General features: G+C 40.4%; 2 protein-coding genes across 2 annotated transcripts; one reads left to right on the forward strand and one right to left on the reverse strand.

Annotated features, from left to right (window-relative positions):
- Window positions 1–328: 328 nt before the first annotated feature.
- On the reverse strand, window positions 329–6,319 carry trub2 (TruB pseudouridine (psi) synthase family member 2). The gene is made up of 8 exons (XM_034166422.1): window positions 6,089–6,319; window positions 2,960–3,094; window positions 2,664–2,738; window positions 2,491–2,552; window positions 2,315–2,396; window positions 1,062–1,134; window positions 785–921; window positions 329–671 (listed from the first exon to the last, which is right to left on the reverse strand). The coding sequence occupies exons 1-8, from the start codon at window positions 6,204–6,206 to the stop codon at window positions 358–360; spliced, it is 996 nt and encodes a 331-aa protein (XP_034022313.1). The 5' UTR covers window positions 6,207–6,319; the 3' UTR covers window positions 329–357.
- A 65-nt stretch (window positions 6,320–6,384) lies between these two features.
- Window positions 6,385–15,933, forward strand: hdhd3 (haloacid dehalogenase-like hydrolase domain containing 3). Its single transcript, XM_034166423.1, has 3 exons — window positions 6,385–6,443; window positions 11,436–11,770; window positions 15,295–15,933. The coding sequence occupies exons 2-3, from the start codon at window positions 11,441–11,443 to the stop codon at window positions 15,688–15,690; spliced, it is 726 nt and encodes a 241-aa protein (XP_034022314.1). The 5' UTR covers window positions 6,385–6,443; window positions 11,436–11,440; the 3' UTR covers window positions 15,691–15,933.
- Window positions 15,934–23,958: the final 8,025 nt, after the last annotated feature.

Here is a 23,958-nt window from a genome sequence, read left to right on the forward strand (position 1 = left end):
TTCCTGGAGCTTCCTGATTCTAATTTAATTGTGGTTTTAAAGCTCTAAACTGAACAACCAACCAACTGCCTTTAAGATTTAAGTTTTTGGGTCTAACTTTTCACTCAGGATAAAATAATTGATTCAGTATTAAGTCAAAATGCCAACACTGTTAAAGGCTCAATAGTTGACGATTTCTTCGTCAACGATCCAGAGTATCACCACACCTGCTGTGAAAGAACTTCTTAACTGACCTAAATTCAATTCCAAGCAGGTTTGAAGCTGATCAACTTAACCTGCTGCGTGTCCACTGCATACACACGTACACAATACGCCCCACCAGAAAGACTTCACTGTTCCTCCAAAACAGAATTTATTCTATTCAACCGCTCCTTCAGTGCATCTTTCATTTTGCTGATGGGCTTTCAGGTTGTCCTCTACTTGAAGCGGTAATGTTGTGCTCTTCACCCGTGCATGAGACTTTTTTATTTTATTAGATGAGCGGTACTGTTGAATGGCCTGCATGACAGCAGAAGCAGTCCAGCAGTGATGGGTCAGGGCATCCTTCAGAGAAAAGGCGCCGTCTCTGGTCCGTCTCACACCTTTACACACGGCTGTGCTGCGCAGCTCAAGTCCAATCTCATGCACAACTTTCCTCAAATATTTCTGCGTTTCATTAAAACACTGGACTTCTGGAAAAACAAGAGCAAAGAAAGAAGGGTTGAAAAAGACCAGTACTTTTGTCTTAAATTGTAAAACAGGATTGTTCATGAATCCTCCTTGCTACAGCTGAAAGATGAGATACCTAGCGCGAAGTTAGGAGGCTCAAAGCGAATGCAACGGAGGCCCCTCAGAATAGGCTCCGATTTCCCCTGTGGACCCAGTAAACCTTGCGCTGCCATCTCATACGCTTCCTGTGAGTGCATATCTACGCCGGAATACCTGTGCACAAAAAATGAAGTCAGGTGCAAATCATTTTGTAGGAAGAGTTGTGAAGATTCCATATTACAAGTAAAAATATTTTCATTAGCAAGAAGCATTGGTGTTTGTAGAAAAACGAATACTGAGCTTAAATTTCTTACGTTAGTAGAGCCTTCTGATTGGCTCCCTGCAACACGGCCAAGATTCTATCCAGTTTATCCCGTGTAATGTGGTCTGTTGAATAAATGGATATTATTACTGTATCGCATTAATTAGGTGTGCAATAAATGAAAAACATTACTTTCTCTACAGCTATAAGCTGCTTTAATGTTCTGTTGTATATGATAACTAGAGCAATAACCAAACAATAACAGCGTTTATCGTTTGGATTACGTCTAATGTTGTAAAATATGGGCTGCATCACGCAGCTACACAGCAATGGGCCTTTTTGTGAAAATTATGCGTTCAAGCTGCCTCCACACACCCAGAAATACTGTGTGCAGAATGACGAGCTGAGCAGATGCCAACCAGAAGACAACTAATGAAGCAATGAAGCATTTAGCAACTCCACACGTTAAACGGGACCGATCATGCACCACTCTGACATTTCTCTTCGGCTAGCATTTATTGTTATTGACCAACAGTAACATTACATGGCAGATAGCTAAGCAAAGCGATACGAAGCGATGGTTCATAAGAGTCAGACTCTGCTAATCCAGGCTTCAAACAGACAGCAGTGTTTTTTGCTTTTTTTAAACTTTACTTTTTATTTCTACACTTTTTAAAATTAAAAAAAATTCTAACTTCAAATAAAAATACCCTGTATCCATTCAGTTTTCATTATGAAACAAATCATTATATTAATTGTAGTGTTCTTTGATTAAAACAGAGAAAATAAATTGCAAATTTCATATTGAAAAGCATGCGTGGGAAGCTGATAGTGAAGAAGGAATGGATGTCTCAATCTGTGAGTGGCCAGCTGCTTTACCTACCTAATTGTATTAGCGAATGCAGTGACAGAGTCACTTTGATTTCCGACCAATCACAACTCGTGTAACAAGTTTGCCCGCTTTGGTTTTATTTACACTAATGGTGCTGATCGTATTGAGAAATCTCAACATGGAATTCTTTGGTTTTCACCCGTTTTGTTTAAAAAAATAAAAATAATAATTTTTCGACTTAGCTGTATCTTGTGACGGAAATAACGGAATCTGAATTTCGATTTTGATGGAAATCTGTCATATGACGGAAGACGCACCCATACATAACCTCCACCCAACTTCGCTGGCGGAGGTGAAAAATTAAATACACATATTAATTTAAAAAAAAAGGCTGTGATATTATATGAAAGAATTTATGAGTCTGTCCTCCAATTAACATTACAAACTATAGCACTAATGTTCCAGTGTGATACCATATGTGGTTCTTTCCACAACTCTGCCAATGTGAGAGAAATCATCTGTCGCCATTCCAAATTCACCCTCCAATGTGTAATCCTATAACACAAGAAACAAAATTAAATCAAATACACATATTTGAATTAATCATTTCTTTCCCCTCGAATGCGAGCCCCATAAGTCAGAAAGTTACCCTTGTAACTGGTTTGTGGTGAAGCTCATTCAAACCCTTGTTTGCTTTCCCAACTCCAAGAACTAAAGATACATCAAATTGAAAAAAAGAAATTTATTCAATAATAATAAAAAAACAGCACTGATGAAACAGAGGCATGGTGCTTTCGTCAAAGATCAACAATAAATCAGTACTTAGAACACCAGATGAAAACGCATCCAGACGATGTCCTACTCCAACTCGTATATGTTGAAATTCGGGTCCAGTCACTAAAATACAGTAAGAACAAACACTTTAGTGTCAGGTCTAATGTAATGTGATTATAAAAATAAAAGAAGATACTGATATTGACTGTCACCAGCTTTACAGTCATTAATAAGTGTAAATTGACTGCATGCTGTGGTGGTTGAAAATTATTTTAGCACTCAATTGAACACAATTTGAGTAATCAAATATATGAACTGAGGCAGAGGAAAGTGGACATACACACCTAGAGGGTGTTTGGCCAGTACAGGTACAGAGACTGCAGACACCGTGAGTCCTTTGGGTTCTTCAGTCCCACTCTCTGGGTGCGTCAAGAAGCGGACTGCCTGAGGAAGAGGCTGCAGTGGTGCTGCATTTAAAGCTGCAAGGTTTGTTGCAAATAACCATTATTTCTGTAATAGATTAATCTACAAATGATTTTTTATTCAGGCTTATTAAGATATAGCTTCTAAAACATGAACACGGCTCACCACTTTTCCCTAGAGCTCAACAAACCTCATTTTGATTAACACTTTAAAACTCAATGATGTTGAACTTAAAATGGTATAAAACAAAACCACACCAAAGTCTCACAAAGAATCTGACACAGAATATTTGCTATTTTTCACTGACTTATGTTGTCCCTTTGGCTTGTCCCGTTTTTGTCTGGGGTCACTACAGCGGATACAGCCAGATCCGCATTGGTATTTGGCACAAGTTTTACGACAGATGCAGCTTCGTGACACAACTCCAGTTTTACATGGAGAAACACACACACAGCAGCTGGTGTTCCCAAGCGGTCAAACAGCCAGGTACCTATGTCAACCAATGGTTGAGCAACATTAAGCAAGTTGAGCACTCAACGGACCAATCATTGAGCGTTGTACTTTCAAGTACATTGAAGTACTTTTACAACTTTGATTTAGAATAAAAATACATTTAATTCACTGGTTGCAAACTTTATTTTCTGTCTCTCTGACATTTCATTGTAATGACTTCTTGCATGTGTAATGCAATTACCTGCAGTAAAACAAAACAAAAAAAAACAATAAAATGTTTTTAGCAGCTCCACCTACTGGTTGAAAAAAATGACTGCACCTGGGCGCCATCTTTTATTGCTGTGATTTTGTGATCACAGGGACCATGAATAGGTACAGGGGTGGGGTCATGAACCCTTCCCAAGAGGTCCCCCAACCAAGTACTAACCAGATCCAGCACTGCTTTGCTTCTGAGATCTGACAGGATCAGGCTTACACAGAGCAGACGAGCTGCTCATTTTTTCATGGATTTATACAATTAAATATTCATTACCTAAATCTTTTTTTGTGCAGTAAATATGTGGGAACCAAGTGCATCAAGGTTGGGCAATTTGGGAGTATAATGTTTCGCACCGTCCAATAAATAGACACTCAACTCTACTAAATCTGCTACTGTTAAACAAACACCAAAACAACCGCGTACATTTCAATCAAGACATCGAGTAATTGCAACAACGACCCACAGGCTGCAGAAGAGGGAGGAAAAAGAGGTTATGGATGTGCCGAGAGAGGACATGCAGATGGTTGGTTTGATAGAGGAAGACACAAAGGACAGGATGAGACAGAAACTGATTATCTGCTGTTGCGACCCCTTCTCTGACATGTTGATCTGATGGCTTGGTTTTTTGCATGTTTTATTGATTATAACTTTACATATTTGATTCTGGACTGTTGGGAGGACAAATGTTTGATTCAGTCCACCAAGTTGGAATTTTTCCTCACTCCACATCTGACACAGCGCAGTAGCTTAGCTCTATTCTATTCTAGTGGTTAGCCCCGATGCCTTACAGCAAGAATGTCACAGGATCGCTTCCCACCCTTTTTGTGTGCGGTCCCATGTCTGCGTGGGTTTCCTCCCAAAATCAATAAAATGTGCGGATTTAGGGTCTGCTCTTTTCTCTGGCCCTGACCAAGGCAGCATCTCTACATCTGGAGTTGATCCCTGGGCACCGGACTGGGGCTATCCACTACTCCTAGTAGCTAGATTCTCGCAGTCAGCGTGACATCACACGTGACATAATTTCTAGGCGCCATCTTTGTTTGGGGAAAACATGAGAACATCCGCAAAGTTCATCGTTTCTCTACTTCCAAGTTTGTTTTTTCGATGATGTATCAGTACGAACAGAATTTTCCACCTGAGGCACGGAATCGATACAAAAAGAAGCTGGAGTTGGCAGGAATCCAAAAATACCCATATAAGATTATTGCAGACAAATGGTTAGATGATCCTAAACAATGGCCAGAGACTGATTACAAAGACATCTACACATACTTCATCAAGAGTCCTCGTGAGTATTCTTATATATATATATATATATATATATATATATATGAATATATTAATAATTGTATCAGTTAAGCCCCGGTCACATGGCACTAATGACGGCCACCGAAGCCAAAACGAAACAAGAAATCTGGACTTACGTTGACTTTCGGAGACATCGTTTAACCGTCATGCAGCTTCTTTCTGTAGCTGCTGCTTTGTCAGAATTTTCAAACTGTTGAAAAATGTGAACGGATCCTGATGACAACCTCAATTCATAAATCATAAATATTAACACAAAAAGTACTTACGAGATTAAATGGGCAGAAAAGAGATAGCAGGACCAGGCTTGGGATTCCATCGTTTCTTTCTGCTGATACTCCCATCGGTGTTTACAGCAGCCCTGTTAACTGCAGCGAGCCATTTCTCACACCTGCATTTCTCAGATAGTATAATGTAGAACTTCCATTTGAGATAACTCTTGGTTGGCTGTACGACCCGGAACACAACAACTTTTGGGCATTTTCGTGCTGCTTTCGATGTTACCAAAGTCGCTCAATTCCCCCAAACAAAGATGGCGGCTTGCTTCCCTCTAGGAAGTTCCCTGGATGTCCGACTGCAAGAATTGTGTCTAAATGTAATTAGGATGAGTTAAACACTGAGGACAAACTTTATCGTATGTATGTATGTACGTACAATAATAAAGGCCCTTCTTCTTAAAGGACTTCATTCTATTATTACTATTCTGTTTAAGTGTCAGAAAAAAGATTCTAAATCTGATGTCTCAGCTGCACAGCAACATTTAATTTAGCTTAGAGTGAGGATAAAGGGTTTTATTTTCATGAAATGCACAAAATGTTTGGACATTTGAACGATTAATGCTTCTGCTTCCGAACCACAGATTTGCGTACTTCCAGAAGTCTTGCGCAGTATCAGTTCTAACATTTCCATGTTGTGCGGAACACAAATACAATTTTGAAGACGTCTATTTGGACCATCATTTACGGACTAATCACTCCAAAATATAACTTTATTTCTCCGTCAGGTAAGACATTTGAGTTGAAGGACGGCTCACCTTTGAGAAGATTTGTTTCCACCGTGTCTCGTACCAGCTTCCAGTGGACGCCGGCAGGCTTGTAGACACAAAACAAACCCTCTAGCCTGTGAAAGGTCCTAACAGCTGCAGTTGCCATTACTATTTCAAATAATTTTGGACAATTCTGTAAATTTCAAAGCATATTCATAACAACCTACGCTAATTCCATCTCACGCCACACTAGCGTATCTTTGCTAAACAGCACGTTAATTGTTGGCGCATGCGCACCATACAGCCAGCAGTGCCCACACTGCCACCTAGTGCCTTGGAGCCATTCGACATTTCCCCAATAACCGCCATTAAACAAGAAGACCGAAGAACTGCGTTGACTTCGGTAAAGTTCTTAACAGCGTCTGTGTTTTTGGTGGAGTGACAGCTGGTTGTGGTTGTTAATGCAGCGGCGTGGGAAGTTATTTCAACAACATTACAGCGTATCTTAAATTTAAATGTCTTTATTTTGAAGCTCACGCGCTCTCTCTACCCCCATTGTACGTCAGATTTAAACGACTCATGCTGTGCATGTTTTTCTATAACTTGTGAAAACATTGTAGCGATTTCACGTGAAACATCCTCAAAATGCCTCAGTTTTATGAGTGTGTATGAAAACTTGCCTGAAACAAGTCCCATATGGGTAAATTTGCAGTATCACAGCAGCAGTGGCGCTCGTGTGTGTGTCAGATGTACGTTTTTTTTTTTTTAATGAAAGAAAGTGATCGTCTAACAAATTGAACAGGTCCGTGTTAATCATAGTGAAGTACTTTAAAATGAATCATCTCCGTACCAGTAGACTATTTTCTGTTGAGTATGTCAACCAAGACATACTCAGGTTTTTAGCGTTCCTAAATTCATTCATTTTCTGATGCTTATCCGGGGGGCAGACCAAGCAGCTCATCCCACACTTCCCTAATCTCAAATTCTTCCTGGAAGATCCTGGGCTATTCTTAAATTATCTGGTCAATATAATCCCTCAAGCAGTGTCTTGGGTCTTCCTTGGGGGATTATCAACAGATGCCCCAACAAACTCTGCTGGGTCCATTTGATGCTCTAGATCCCTCCTGGATATGCACGCTTATCGCCGTGTAGATATCCAACGGAGGAATCTCATTTCCACTGCTTGTATCTGCACAGTTGGTGACTATAAATTACTGGGAAATAGAGAGTTTTGCTTTCTGTCTCAGCTCTTGCTTCATCACAGCAGTCTGGTACAGTGTCTGGAGGGCATGCAGTGGCTTGCAAAAGTATTCAGCATATTCAATGACTTGGAAATCTTCATGTATCCATCCCCTGACTTGTCTGAAGAAAACTGCCAATTAAACTGATTATTTACAGGTATTATACCAAAGGGGTGATTACTTATGCAACCCATCATCTTGGTTTTTATATTTTTAATTAATTTATATCAAGTTGTAGAAATTTACTTTGAGTCTAAGGAAGATAAGTTTAGAAATTTTTATATTGAGAAGCCTGATTTACTTTTTGTATTTGAAATGCCATAAACAAATTAAAATGCATGAAATACCAAGGGGCTGAATACTTTTGCAAGCCACACTCCTAAATATGACCACATTTGTGAAATGGTGCTGTGCGCTTTCCCCATTCAATATGAGGCTCTAAATCTGATATGTCAGCTTTATAGCAACCTCATCAGTTATTTTATCATAGCATCAGGTAGGGCATTTGGCATAAAACTTGTTCCATATCCCAGTGTGGGTCTGTACTAGATCCTCTGTGGCGACCCTGGACAATCCAGCCACTAGGAGCAGTGGACAGCTACAGTCCGAAGTCTAGAGACCATCTCCTGATGTGGAGACACTGTCTTGGTCAGGGGCAGAGAAAGGAGCAGAACCTAAATAAGCATTTTTTTGGTATGTATCCACGATCTTATTCTTTTGGTCATTACCCAAAGCTTATGACCATAGGTGATGATAGGAGCGTAAATCACCTGGTAAATTGAGAGCCTCGCCTTCTGGTTCAGCTCCTTCATTACCACGACAGTCCAGTACAACATCTGTAAAATTTCGAATGCTGCCCTAATCAGTCTGTCGATCTCCTGCTCCAATTTACCTCCACTCGTGAACAAGACCCTGAGGTACTTAAACTCCTCCACTTGGGGCAGTAACTCTCCCCTGACTCAGAGGGTACAATCCAATGTTTCCTGACAGAGAACCTTGGTCTCAGAATCGGAGGTGCTGACTCTCATCCCAGTTGCTTCACACTCAGCCTCAAACCTGCTCAGTGCACGTTGGAGGTCACCATATCCGATGTAGGGAGATGGTGGTGGGTTAAGCGTTGGGCTTGAGACCAGAGGATCCTCAGTTCAAATCCCGGCCTGACTGGAAAATCACTAAGGGCCCTTGGGCAAGGTCCTTAATCCCCTAGTTGCTCCCAGTGTGTAGTGAGCGCCTTGCATAGCAGGACCCTCACATCGGTGTGTGTGTTTGTGTAAATGGGAGCATCTGATGCAGATGGAAAAGTGCTATATAAATGCAGTCTATTTACCATTTACCACCTGATGAAACCAACAGAACATCATTAGCATTTTGCAGAGGATGTGGTTCCAAACTGGACACCCTCCAGTCCCTGACTGTGCCTTAACCCTCTGGGGCCGACACCGTTGTATATGACGGCTGAGACCAAGTTTTACTAAATTATAAATAACTTTTTAATGATATGGCCTAGTTCAAAAATAATGAAGCCTAACTGCTGATTTGCATTGCATTTGTCATGAACAAGCCATTATTTTATTTAGATTGATCTGTGAGTTTAATCCAGATTTATCTGTGAGTTGCCTATAGTCTCTTTGACAGGTACTGAAAATTTCATGGAAAAATTCTGCATGGTTCCAGAGATATGCATGAAATTTACCCCAAAATAGCACTTTTTTCATCAATTTTGTGTGACATTGATATTTAGCATTATCATTTAAAGTTGAATGTTAAAGAAATAACCTTGTATTTTGTCAGTTTGTCCGTTTGTGCTTCATACTAACACAGTAATACATTTTTGTAAAGGTAGAAATGTAATTTCCTAGAAAAAAACATCATGTTTCTAAAGCAAGGTAAAACTTTCGCAAGTGTAACACTGAGAATAAGTCCTTGATTTTTTTTTTGTGTCAAAACCTTAGCTATATCTCTTTCTCTGCTTCAATAGAATAATATAATACTTGTTCATTAATACCAGGAGCTAATGGACAGAATTTCTTTGTTTCAGGCTTCTGCAGACTAAAGAAGATACCTCCAACTGTTGTCGCAAGCGTTACACTCTAGCACATTGTAGTATATATGCACTGATAATTTCTAGCAATGATTGAACCCAGACCAGTAGAAATATTGAAACTCTGATATATAACTATACCTAAAATAACATTTCACAAAAAAGACCACTTTTAAATTTTTATTGTTATGTCACACTTTGGCTTCATTATTTTTGAACTAGGCCATATGAGATAGAAACTGTTCTGTTTTTTTTGTTTTTTTTTTGTTTTGTTTTTTTTGTTTTGTTTTTTTGCTGAAAAGTTCCGCAGACTTTCAAGCCAGCCGTCCACCATTTTTGTACTCCTCATAGAATCTGTGTGATGACGTGCGCAATGTGAGTGTCCAATTGGAATTGGTTCACCGTCACATGGTTTTCTAATATCCAATCGTAGGGCTGAGCAGTCTCACGTGGTATCCCAAAGATTGTTTATAGAAGGATTGTGTTACTCTGTGGCATGTGAATGCTGTTTGAAGAGCCTCCTGACTGCTGGCTCCATGCGTAAAAGTGCAGCGTTGCGTATATGAATGAAGGTGATCAGCGTAAGAAGGCCTCATACAACCTCACGTGGTCCACCAAAGATTGTCACTGGGAGAAATAACTCACTACTTGGTCAGGAATTGTTGAATAAGCCTCTCTCACTCTCACTCATAAAGTGCCCTTTACGCATATGAATTGAATGGTGGGGGTGTGAAGAGAGCCTCAGAGTCTGAGGAGAGGCTGTTTACACTGCAGGAACACATTCCAAGAGAGAGTCAAAATCCATGGAAATAAGTTTGTGTTGTAAGCCTTTGTGTAATAGCAGACAGAAATTGCTTTGAGATGTAGCATAAAGACAAACAAAACGCGTAGACCATTTTGTATATATTGTTGAAAATGTGCATCCCTTAGTTATGCTGCTATAGACGTAGACTGCTGGGGGGTTCCCATGATGCACTGTTTCTTTCTCTTTTTGCTCTGTATGCACCACTCTGCATTTAATCATTAGTGATCGATCTCTGCTCCCCTCCACAGCATGTCTTTTTCCTGGTTCTCTCCCTCAGCCCCAACCAGTCCCAGCAGAAGACTGCCCCTCCCTGAGCCTGGTTCTGCTGGAGGTTTCTTCCTGTTAAAAGGGAGTTTTTCCTTCCCACTGTAGCCAAGTGCTTGCTCACAGGGGGTCGTTTTGACCGTTGGGGTTTTACATAATTATTGTATGGCCTTGCCTTACAATATAAAGCGCCTTGGGGCAACTGTTTGTTGTGATTTGGCGCTATATAAAAAAATTGATTGATTGATTGATTTGTGTTTATTTCTGTGTAGGCTCTCAGTTGTCCAGGTGGTTTCCATAGTAGAGAAGCTTGAATCTTCGACTGGACTGGGTTTCTTGACGCGAGGACACTTCGCTTCAAATCGCAGAAGCTTCCTCAGCTAAAATTCTTGCTCTGGTAGTCTGACTTCTGTCTTGACTCTTGTAGAGAAGAATGTTTATTGTTTGAACCTTTTTGTTGTACAGTCTTTCACACAAGAGCCCAAATTACCTTTATAAAGTGTTAAAATAGTTGTTTATTATAGTTTGCTGCGTGTTTTGAATAAATGTGTGAAAATTATTTTCCACTTTATTTTTTCCTTTCTTATTTCTGATTGTAAACCTTTATTACACTTATAAAACACAACTATAGCATATATATTCTGAAAGTACAGGTTGTCCTGAAAAAAAGAGGCATACTACTTGATTGTGGGATACAGGGTGAGCTTTTAACAGCAATAATAAAACATTTATGCCAGGCGAGTGAACTGTCTAAAAAATGCCCTCGGACCCCAGAGGGTTAAAATCCTGTCCATGAAAGTCACAAACAGGATTGACAAGGGGCAGCCCTGGCGGAGTCAAACTCCCACCAGAAGCAGGTCTAATGTAATGCTGAGAATGCGGCCACAGCTCCTACTGTGGTCATATAGAGACCGGATTGCATGGTGCAGCAAATCCGGTACCCCTTACTCCTGCAGCAGCCCCCCCATCTCTTCATCTCTTAGTTGCATCTCTTCAACAGGTGCAGGTAAAATGCTAAAATAATGCCTGTTTTTCTATCTGCAGGTGTAATGCGTGCCCCTTTGCGCTGGGTGTTGTGGGATGCAAAAGACACTCTGTTGAGAGTGCGCACATCTGTGGGAGACCAGTATTGTACAGAGGCTGAGAGAATGGGCTTGAGCCTCAGCGCTGAGGAGGTTAACAGTGCTTTCCGCCAGGTGTATCAGCGTTATTCCAGCCAATATCCAAACTACGGTATCGCTCAAGGCCTGGATGGACAAACATGGTGGAAGGGGGTCGTTAGAGACACATTTTCTCAGTGCAGGGTGCAGGATCCAGCACTGCTGAATGCAATGGCCCACAACATTTATCACAACTTCTACACATCAGAGAACTGGGAGGTAAAGTATGGAGCTGTGTTCAAGTTATATAAGGCAATTCCTGGCCACTAGATGGCAGGATTACAATGTAATTTTAGCAATTCACAGCTCAAGGAAAAGCTTGTGCATCCAACAGCACCACAACACATGGCGAGTTTAAAAGCTTTATGTGTGTGTCATTTGGTCACCACTAATTCTTGGATCACTATATTGCTTGATAATCTTTTTTTAAAATACAGCTTTAACACATATGTTCCAGCATTTGTTTTTTGCCAATTTACCAAAGAGCAGTAATGTTACAAGTTTAAATCACAGTTTAAAGAAAAATGCCAATAAACAATACACACAGTGTAAGCATAATAGCTTTGAAGATTATTAATATCATTATATATTTCTAACCTTTATTCAGCATTATGCAAAGCCTTTATATTGATGCTGTATTGAAGAGTTATTACATATACGTGTTTTAAATGGTTGCAGTGGAAGGAATATCTCAGTGGTATAAATTTATAGCTTTAAACAGTTCAGCAGAATTCAGCTGCAAAAAGTGAGAGTACACTATATTATTCATACTTGTCATAATGATAGGATGTTTGCTTTATCAGATATCTGTGACATAATTTGCTCAACTCTTCCTTTCCCTCAAGTCCATCTCCCACAACATTTAGTCATAATCTGTGGGTCACTGTTTGTGCAGAAGTTCCTGTAAGCAGACAGCAGTGATCATATTAGTATCATATTATGAGCCAGAAGCCAGTTTTGAAATAATTATCGGTAGTACCGATATTTACCATTCAGCATCAGTATAGCGGGGCCATCCCAGTGTAGCAGCTACATAGTCAGGTAGTGGTCAATGAAGACTCATACTGAGGTTAACATTTAAAAATGCTAAAGTCATACTGACAAGTATACCACATTATTTGTCTAATCATAGTCAGGGGCATATCTCTTTTCATGGACCAAAAAACCCACTGAATGCTGTTTCTGTGCACTCCATTCAGCAACAAGTGACTCAGCTAGATAACTTTGTACCAGACCACGATTCAGCAAGGTTGTTCACTTTCTTAGTCAAAGACCGTTCAAATGTTCTTTACTTGTCATCATAACGTCATAGCATCACTTTAAAGATTGTACAATAAAAGTTCAAATGAATTTAAAAAACAGGTTACAAGGTATTTTTTTCCTCTGTGACTGCATTTTGTGGTGAAATATGCAACAAAATGCAGGAAATGGTACAACCCAAATTCCAGTGAAGTTGGGACGTTGTGTGAAATGTAAATAAAAACAGAATACAATAATTTGCAAGTCCTCTTCAAGCTACAGTAGTGTTCAGAATAATAGTAGTGCTATGTGACTAAAAAGATTAATCCAGGTTTTGAGTATATTTCTTATTGTTACATGGGAAACAAGGTACCAGTAGATTCAGTAGATTCTTACAAATCCAACAAGATCAAGCATTCATGATATGCACACTCTTAAGGCTATGAAATTGGGCTATTAGTAAAAAAAAAAGTAGAAAAGGGGGTGTTCACAATAATAGTAGTGTGGCATTCAGTCAGTGAGTTCATCAGTTTTGTGGAACAAATAGGTGTGAATCAGGTGTCCCCTATTTAAGGATGAAGCCAGCACCTGTTGAACATGCTTTTCTCTTTGAAAGCCTGAGGAAAATGGGACGTTCAAGACATTGTTCAGAAGAACAGCGTAGTTTGATTAAAAACTTGATTGGAGAGGGGAAAACCTATACGCAGGTGCAAAAAATTATAGGCTGTTCATCTACAATGATCTCCAATGCTTTAAAATGGAAAAAAACAAAAACAAAACAGATGCGTGGAAGAAAGAAGAAAACAGAAAACAACCATCAAAATGGATAGAAGAATAACCAGAATGGCAAAGGCTCACCCATTGATCAGCTCCAGGATGATCAAAGACAGTCTGGAGTTACCTGTAAGTGCTGTGACAGTTAGAAGACGCCTGTGTGAAGCTAATTTATTTGCAAGAATCCCCCGCAAAGTCCCTCTGTTAAATAAAAGATGTGCAGAAGAGGTTACAATTTGCCAAAGAACATATCAACTGGCCTAAAGAGAAATGGAGGAATATTTTTTGGACTGATGAGAGTAAAACTGTTCTTTTTGGGTCCAAGGGCCGCAGACAGTTTGTGTGATGACCCCCAAACTCTGAATTCAAGCCACAGTTCACAGTGAAGACAGTGAAGCATGGTGGTGCAAGCATCATGATATGGGCATGTTTCTCCTACTATGGTTTTGGGCCTATATATCACATACCAGGTATCATGGATCAGTTTGGATATGTCGTAATACTTGAAGAGGTCATGTTGCCTTATGCTGAAGAGGACATGCCCTTGAAATGGGTGTTTCAACAAGACAGTGACCCCAAGCACACTAGTAAACAAGCAAAATCTTGGTTCAAAACCAACAAAATTAATGCCTCGCAGATGTGAAGAAATCATGAAAAACTGTGGTTATACAACTAAATACTAGTTTAGTGATTCACAGTATTGCCATAAAAGCACTTTGAACATAATAGTTTTGAGTTTGTAGCGTCAACAGCAGATGCTACTATTATTGTGAACATCCCCTTTTCTACTTTTTTTTTACTAATAGCCCAATTTCATAGCCTTATGAGTGTGCATATCATGAATGCTTGGTCTTGTTGGATTTATGAGAATCTACTGGTACCTTGTTTCCATGTAACAATAAGAAATATACTCAAAACCTGGATTAATCTTTTTAGTCACATAGCACTACTATTATTCTGAACACTACTCTGTGTGTGTGTATGTGTGTATATATATATATATATATGTATATATATATATGTATATATATATATGGGTGATTCTTTAACTACGGGCACTATTGGCCTTGTAAATGTAATTTCCACCACACCATTGCCTTACAATATAAACCGCCTTGGGGCAACTGTTTGTTGTGATTTGGCGCTATATACATGTGCTCTGATGTCACTGTTTATTTCCATAGAAACTACCAAAACAATCTTTCATACAAACTGTTTAAAGGGACATTACAGTGTTGTGGTGGAAATTACGGCAATAGTGTGGGACAACTACATTTTGTTTTGATTATTTGACTGATATTTTATTCAGAGATATTTTAAAACATTAGAAAAAACGTTTCTTTACCATTCATTTTTGTCACTGAAGATCAAAAGTCTGGATGTGGGAGAAGCACAAAACAGCAATATTTGCATATAATGATGCTGAAAAAAAGGTGAAAAAGTCATCATAGACTACTAGAACAAATTTCTTAACACACTTCATTGTAAAGATAACTATAAAAGTGTGAAATTTCCCCTTTTTTCTGTTTTTCATACATTATGATCAAAGGACGTAATAAGTGCCCGTAGTCTAAGAATCACCCATATATATGTGTGTGTGTGTGTGTGTGTGTGTGTGTGTGTGTGTGTGTGTGTGTGTGTGTGTGTGTGTGTGTGTGTGTGTGTGTGTGTGTGTGTGTGTGTGTGTGTGTATAATAAACTTAAAACTGTGCATTGTGTCTACTTTTTAGGTATTTCCAGACACAAAAGCAGCCCTCGAGAGTTGCTCCGCTTTGGGACTCAACTTGGGTGTGGTATCCAACTTTGATAGCCGACTCAAAGTCATTTTAGACAACTGTGGCTTGCTGTCTCACTTCAGCTTTTTAATAACATCTGAAGAAGCAGGTGTCGCTAAACCCAATCCAGCTGTCTTTAAGCAGGCACTGCAAAAATGTGGTACACCTGCTTGTGATGTAGCTCATATTGGAGACCACTACGTGAATGATTACCTCGCTTCACGGTCTGTGGGGATACATGGGTACCTTCTAGATAGACAGAAGAAGTATAACCTACTTGATATTCCCAGTGAGCACCGGCTTACTTCCCTAGACGGGCTCTTGCTACAACTTCAGCAGCACATGGACTAATTCCAGTGTCATAAGCTCATATGGCAGAGTTAGTCAGCAGACACAAGTACATCTCAGATAATTAACTGAAATTGCTGATCCAAACAACCAATGATTTATAAAGGAAAATCATGGAAATCATCAGGGTGCCCAAACTTACAACTGCACAAAGATACAACTGTATCTTTGGGCAGTTTTGCCTATTCCAGGTTGCAGCACCTCTCATGCTCCATCAAGTTGGATGGGGAGCATTGGTGCGCAAACATTTTCAGATCTCTCCAGAGATGTTCAAGCTGATTCAGGTCTGGGCTCTGGCTGGGTCACTCAAGGACATTCACAGAGTTGCCACTCCTTTGATATCTTGGCTGTGTGCTTAAGGTCATTGTCCTGCTGAAAGATGAACCATCGCCCCAGTCTGAGGTCAAGAGCACTCTGAAGCAGATTTATATGCAGGATGTCTTTGTACATTGCTGCATTCACCTTCCCCTCAATCCTGACTAGTCTCCCAGTTCCTGCTGCTGAAAAACATCCCCACAGCATGATGCTGCCACCACCATGCTTCACTGTAGGTTTCTTCTAAATATGATGCCTGACATTCACACCAAAGAGTTCAACCATTGTTTCATCAGACCAGAGAATTTTGTTTCTCATGGCCTGAGAGTCCTTCAGGTGCGTTTTGGCAAACTCCAGGTGGGCTGCCATGTGCCTTTTATTAAGGAGTGGCTTCCAGCTGGCCACTCTACCATATAGACCTAATTGGTGGAGTGCTGCAGAGATGGCTGTCCTTCTAGAAGGTTCTCCTCTCTCCACAGAGGAATGCTGGAGCTCTGACAGAGTGACCATTGGGTTCTTGGTCACCTCCCTGACTAAGGCCCTTCTCCCCCCATCCCTCAGTTTACATGGGTGGCCACCTCTAGGAAGAGTCCTGGTGGATCTGAACTTCTTCCACTTACAGATGATGGAGGGCACTGTGCTCATTGGGACCTTCAAAGCAGTAGAAATGTTTCTGTATCCTTCCCCAGATTTATGCCTACATACAATTCCTTTGACTTCATGCTTTGTCTATACTCTAACATACACTGACAGGTGTCAGTGTGTGCATTTCCAGATCATGTCCCATCTACTGAATTTACCCCAGGTGGACTCCAGTTAAACTGTAGAAACATCTCAAGGATGATCAGTGGGAACAGGATGCATCTGTGCTCAGTTTTCAGCTTCATGGCAAATGTGGTGAATACTTATGTATGTGTGACTTCTTAATTTTTGTTTTGTTTTGTTTTTTAATAAATTTGCAAAAATCTAAAAAAGAAAAAAAAATCTTCACATTGTCATGAGTGTGTAGAATTTTGAAAAAGAAAAAATGATTTTCATACATTTTGGAATAAGGCTGCAACATAAAATGTGGGAAAAGTGAAGCACTGGAAATATTATCCGGATGCACTGTACACGACACAGCTTTAAAGGGAATTAAAATGATCTATTACAGCCACTGATGGGCTGCATTTTTCATTACAACTTTTTGCTTTTAGAAGCACTTAATTCAGTAATAAACATTAACAAAAATAAAATGGTAAATAAAAGAAGACAATCTGAACTTTGTGGAAAAATTGTCAGTTATTTCAAAAGAATAAAATATTATATATTCTACTCTCAGTACATAGAAAATAAAATGATTGAACCATAATTTTAAGTTTGATAATTATGGACCACAGTGAAAAAAAAATGTAAATATTAGAATATTTCATTTCAAGTTTTAGTAACCTACTGTTTATGCAGTATTAAAGATATAAATACTATGAATGTCTTAGGCTGGTTCAGTATACACAACCATAATCACAGGGAAGACTGCTGATTTGACAGTTGCCCAGAAGACACTGACTACGTTTACATGCCGTTAATATTCGGATTAAGGTCAATATTCCGGTTTCTGAATCATTAGGAATAACCCGTTTACATGCTTAAGCAGACAGTTACTCCTGTATACATGGTCAGTGGTATCATTTGGAATATCCCCATCTAAACAGCGACGCACGTCGTCCACTGGTGCTTGATTTGGTCTGGCGTTCGTGCAAATCCTGCTTCGTGTAAAACCCCTCACTACACACTTTTCTCAAACAGGCATTAACATTTTCTCATTTCTCTCCTGCGGGCTGCCTCTGCATCAAAACAGCGAGCGTCATCTCTGGACTTGTTGCTAGATTTGACGCAGCTACGCACAGAAGAGAGGGGGCGGTGTGAGTTTACTGAGCCCGCAGACGGTAAGCGTATCGGAGGCAGAGCAATCGCGGTGATATGCAGACCGGTGCCGCGACTGGCCCACCTGATAATGACGCAGAACACAATGCGCTGTTTATCTCTGTTTCTGTGGTGTCCGGTGGGTGGCGCGTGCCGCATACAAGTAGTTGCTGTACTCAAAAGACCAAGATTCCTTGCGGATAGGACATGCGCAGAACACAAAATAATGTTCCTTTCTTTGGGGATATCCCGATGCGCGTTTATATGACCTGATATTCGGGTTAGAAAAGGAATAACCCAGGGGTCTTATTCAGGTTTTTAAAAACCGGAATATGAGCATATTCGGGTTTTTGCAGGTGTTTACATGGCCGTGCGCAACCGGGTTATTGCTAATATTCCGGTTATGAAAGGGTTATTGGCTGCATGTAAACGTAGTCAGTCACTGACACCTTCCACAAGGATGGTAAACCACAGGTCACTGCTGAAAGGGCTGGTTGTTCAGAATGGTGTATCAGTGTATTCATGGAAAGTGGACTAGAAGGTAAGGTGTTGTAGGAAAAGATGCACAAACAACGGGGATAACTGCAGTCTTGAGAAGATTAAGCAAAGCCCATTTAAGAACTCTACTTTCACAAGAAGAGGACAGAGGCTGGAGTCAGTGCATCAAAAGCCACCACACAGTCATGTTCAGGAAATGGGCAACAAGTGTCACGTTCCTTGGGTCAAACCACTCCTAAACGAGAGACTATGTCAGAAGTGTCTTACCTGGGCAAAGAAGAACTGGACCAGCGTTCAGTGATCTGAAGTCCTCTTTACAGATAAAAACAGCTTTTGCATTTCTTTTGAAAATTAAAGTCCTAGAGTGTGGAGGAAGAGTGGAAAGGCACAAAATCCAATTTGCCTGAAGAATAGTTTAAAGTTTCAACAGTCAGTGATGATTTGGGGTGCCATGTCATCTGCTGGTGGTGGTCCACTGTGTTTTATCAAGCTAAGATGAGATAAGATCAACTTTATTCATCTCGAAAGAAATTGTTTCACCAGACTACAGAAACAGTCTGTCTTTTTTTACAAGTACAACAAATGTACTCTGAATAGTTCTGTTTGTTATGTATTTATCCTGTCCTGCAGAAGGGGGAGTAATTATACAGTGTGATTGCCACAGGTAGGAAAGACCTCCATGTGACATTCTGTGGTCTTAGTCTATGGTAGAAGGTGCTCTGACATGACGTCAATGTGGCATCCAGAGGATGGGAGGTGTTGTCCAGGATGCTGAGTAGCTTCCTCAGCATCCTCCTCTCTGACACAGCCACCAAACTCCAGCTCAACCCCAAGACAGTGCCTGCACTCCTGATGAGCTTGTTGAGTTCAAAGTCAGCCTCGTTGTCTACCAAGAGATTTTAAAGATTTACAGTAGTGTTCAGAATAATAGTGCTATGTGACTAAAAAGATTAATCCAGGTTTTGAGTATATTTCTTATTGTTACATGGGAAACAAGGTACCAGTAGATTCTCACAAATCCAACAAGACCAAGCATTCATGATATGCACACTCTTAAGGCTATGAAATTGGGCTATTAGTAAAAAAAAAGTAGAAAAGGGGGTGTTCACAATAGTAGCGTGGCATTCAGTCAGTGGGTGATTCTTAGACTACGGGCACTTATTATGTCCTTTGATCATAATGTATGAAAAACAGAAAAAAGGGGAAATTTCACACTTCTATAGTTATCTTTACAATGAAAGTTAAGAAATTTGTTCTAGTAGTCTATGATGACTTTTTCACCTTTTTTCTGCATCATTATATATGCCTTTAATGCCATAGGTATTAAAGGCACTGCGCTGCGGTGGTTTGAATCATATTTGTCTAATAGATTACAATTTGTTCATGTAAATGGGGAATCTTCTTCACAGACTAAAGTTAATTATGGAGTTCCACAAAGTTCTGTGCTAGGACCAATTTTATTCACTTTATACATGCTTCCCTTAGGCAGTATTATTAGACGGCATTGCTTAAATTTTCATTGTTACGCAGATGATACCCAGCTTATCTATCCATGAAGCCAGAGGACACACACCAATTAGCTAAACTGCAGGATTGTCTTACAGACATAAAGACATGGATGACCTCTAATTTCTTGCTTTTAAACTCAGATAAAACTGAAGTTATTGTACTTGGCCCCACAAATCTTAGAAACATGGTGTCTAACCAGATCCTTACTCTGGATGGCATTACCCTGACCTCTAGTAATACTGTGAGAAATCTTGGAGTCATTTTTGATCAGGATATGTCATTCAAAGCGCATATTAAATATGTAGGACTGCTTTTTTGCATTTACGCAATATCTCTAAAATCAGAAAGGTCTTGTCTCAGAGTGATGCTGAAAAACTAATTCATGCATTTATTTCCTCTAGGCTGGACTATTGTAATTCATTATTATCAGGTTGTCCTAAAAGTTCCCTAAAAAGCCTTCAGTTAATTCAAAATGCTGCAGCTAGAGTACTGACGGGGACTAGAAGGAGAGAGCATATCTCACCCATATTGGCCTCTCTTCATTGGCTTCCTGTTAATTCTAGAATAGAATTTAAAATTCTTCTTCTTACTTATAAGGTTTTGAATAATCATGTCCCATCTTATCTTAGGGACCTCGTAGTACCATATCACCCCAATAGAGCGCTTCGCTCTCAGACTGCAGGCTTACTTGTAGTTCCTAGGGTTTGTAAGAGTAGAATGGGAGGCAGAGCCTTCAGCTTTCAGGCTCCTCTCCTGTGGAACCAGCTCCCAATTCAGATCAGGGAGACAGACACCCTCTCTACTTTTAAGATTAGGCTTAAAACTTTCCTTTTTGCTAAAGCTTATAGTTAGGACTGGATCAGGTGACCCTGAACCATCCCTTAGTTATGCTGCTATAGACGTAGACTGCTGGGGGGTTCCCATGATGCACTGTTTCTTTCTCTTTTTGCTCTGTATGCACCACTCTGCATTTAATCATTAGTGATCGATCTCTGCTCCCCTCCACAGCATGTCTTTTTCCTGGTTCTCTCCCTCAGCCCAACCAGTCCCAGCAGAAGACTGCCCCTCCCTGACCCTGGTTCTGCTGGAGGTTTCTTCCTGTTAAAAGGGAGATTTCCTTCCCACTGTAGCCAAGTGCTTGCTCACAGGGGGTTGTTTTGACCGTTGGGGTTTTACATAATTATTGTATGGCCTTGCCTTACAATATAAAGCGCCTTGGGGCAACTGTTTGTTGTGATTTGGCGCTATATAAAAAAATTGATTGATTGATTGATAAAAATGAATGGTAAAGAAACGTTTTTTCTAATGTTTTAAAATATCTCTGAATAAAATATCAGTAAAATAATCAAAACATAATTGGGGTATTCAATGTCATACAACTGTTGTGATTTTTTTTTTAAACAAAATGTAGTTGTCCCACACTATTGCCGTAATTTCCACCACAACACTGTAATGTCCCTTTAAACAGTTTGTATGAAAGATTGTTTGGGTAGTTTCTATGGAGATAAACAGTGACATCAGAGCAATGTATATAGCGCCAAATCACAACAAACAGTTGCCCCAAGGCGCTTTATATTGTAAGGCAATGGTGTGGTGGAAATTACATTTACAAGGCCAATAGTGCCCGTAGTTAAAGAATCACCCCAGTGAGTTCGTCAATTTTGTGGAACAAACAGGTATGAATCAGGTGTCCCCTATTTAAGGATGAAGCCAGCACATGTTGAACATGCTTTTCTCTTTGAAAGCCTGAGGAAAATGGGACATTCAAGACATTGTTCAGAAGAACAGCGTAGTTTGATTAAAAAGTTGATTGGAGAGGGGAAAACCTACACAGGTGCAAAAAATTATAGGCTGTTCATCTACAATGATCTCCAATGCTTTAAAATGGACAAAAAAACAGAGGCGTGTGGAAGAAAACAGAAAACAACCATCAAAATGGACAGAAGAATAACCAGGATGGCAAAGGCTCACCCATTGATCAGCTCCAGGATGATCAAAGACAGTCTGGAGTTACCTGTAAGAGCTGTGACAGAAGACGCCTGTGTGAAGCTAATTTATTTGCAAGAGTCCCCCACAAAGTCCCTCTGTTAAATAAAAGACGTGCAGAAGAGGTTACAATTTGCCAAAGAACACATCAACTGGCCTAAAGAGAAATGGAGGAATATTTTGTGGACTGATGAGAGTAAAATTGTTCTTTTTGGGTCCAAGGGCCGCAGACAGTTTGTGAAACGACCCCCAAACTCTGAATTCAAGCCACAGTTCACAGTGAAGACAGTGAAGCATGGTGGTGCAAGCATCATGATATGGGTATGTTTCTCTTACTATGGTGTTGGGCCTATATATCGCATACCAGGTATCATGGATCAGTTTGGATATGTCAAAATACTTGAAGAGGTCATGTTGCCTTATGCTGAAGAGGACATGCCCTTGAAATGGGTGTTTCAACAAGACAGTGAACCCAAGCACACTAGTAAACCAGCAAAATCTTGGTTCAAAACCAACAACATTAATGCCTCGCAGATGTGAAGAAATCATGAAAAACTGTGGTTATACAGCTAAATACTAGTTTAGTGATTCATAGGATTGCTAAAAAAGCAGTTTGAACATAATAGTTTTGAGTTTGTAGCATCAACAGCAGATGCTACTATTATTGTGAACACCCCCTTTTCTTTTTTTTTTTTACTAATAGCCCAGTTTCATAGCCTTAAGAGTGTGCATATCATGAATGCTTGGTCTTGTTGGATTTGTGAGAATCTACTGAATCTACTGGTACCTTGTTTCCCATGTAACAATAAGAAATATACTCAAAACCTGGATTAATCTTTTTAGTCACATAGCACTTGTTGTGTGGGCCGCTGAAGAGGAGGTACTGCTGGCCCACCACCACTAGAGGGCGCCCTGCCTGGAGTGCGGGCTCCAGGCACCAGAGGGCGCTGCCGCCTTACGGGAGCAGCCAGGAAGACAGCTGTCATCCATCACTGGAGACAGCTGATCCCAATCAATAAGGAGGTATATCAGCAGGACGGCATCTCCACCTCATTTGCCGAGATATCGCCTTACCAAAGAGGTAACCAACTCAGCCTACACATACGTGTGACTTTAATTGTGCTCTTGTGATTATCTGTAGGACAGCTGACTATCAGACAGCGTGTGGATAAGTACTCACCGTCCTACATTTCTTGATTGTTGTTGACGAGAGGTGGAGGTGGACTCTCCACCCTCCGTGTTGCTGGGTGCAGCCGCATCCACACCTGACTGTTTCTGTTTCCTGCCAGCAGTACCGGATCCGACGAGCGGAGGCAGTGGCCACCTGGGAATTCGGGACTTGGCGGCTCCAGTATTCCCGGGGTTCGGTGGCAGAGGAAATCGGGTTGGTTCCGGTTCGACTTGGACAGACGTCTCCTATCGTCGAGCCTGCCCACACGACACCGTTGTAATTAGACTCCAATCTCCATATGTAATCGGTTGTATTTGTTGTGCCTTTTTTCACAACAGTAAAAACAGTGTTATTTGATTCCTCCATTGTCCGTTCATTTGCGCCCCCTGTTGTGGGTCCGTGTTCCTACACTTTCCCAACAGCACTACTGTTATTCTGAACACTACTGTACTTCCACCTGCTGACAAGCCTGATGGAGATTTTTTTTCTATTATTGGAGCTGTAGTCCTACGTTGTCCTTTGACCTCAACATTAGAGATGCTGCCAGACTTTTGACAGGAAGCAGAAGGTTTTACCACATTACACCCATTTTGATGTCGCTTCACTGGCTTCCTGTCTCTGTGAGATCAGATGTTAAGGTTCTGCTATTAACCTATGTACCGGCCCGGGCTCTGCGTTCTCAGGGTGCAGGACTACTTAGTGTCCCTAGGGTGAATAAAAAGTCTGCGGGTCACAGAGCTTTCCGTTATCATACCCCTGTTCTGTGGAATGATCTTCCTGCATCAATAAAACAGTCCGATTCTGTAGACTTTCAAGTCCAGACTTAAGACGCACTTATTTTCCCTATCGTATGGCTAGCATACTGGCAAAGTATGGTACTACGCTTTTTA

Source organism: Thalassophryne amazonica, chromosome 3 (assembly GCF_902500255.1).
Source record: "Thalassophryne amazonica chromosome 3, fThaAma1.1, whole genome shotgun sequence".
Classification (NCBI taxonomy): domain Eukaryota; kingdom Metazoa; phylum Chordata; class Actinopteri; order Batrachoidiformes; family Batrachoididae; genus Thalassophryne; species Thalassophryne amazonica.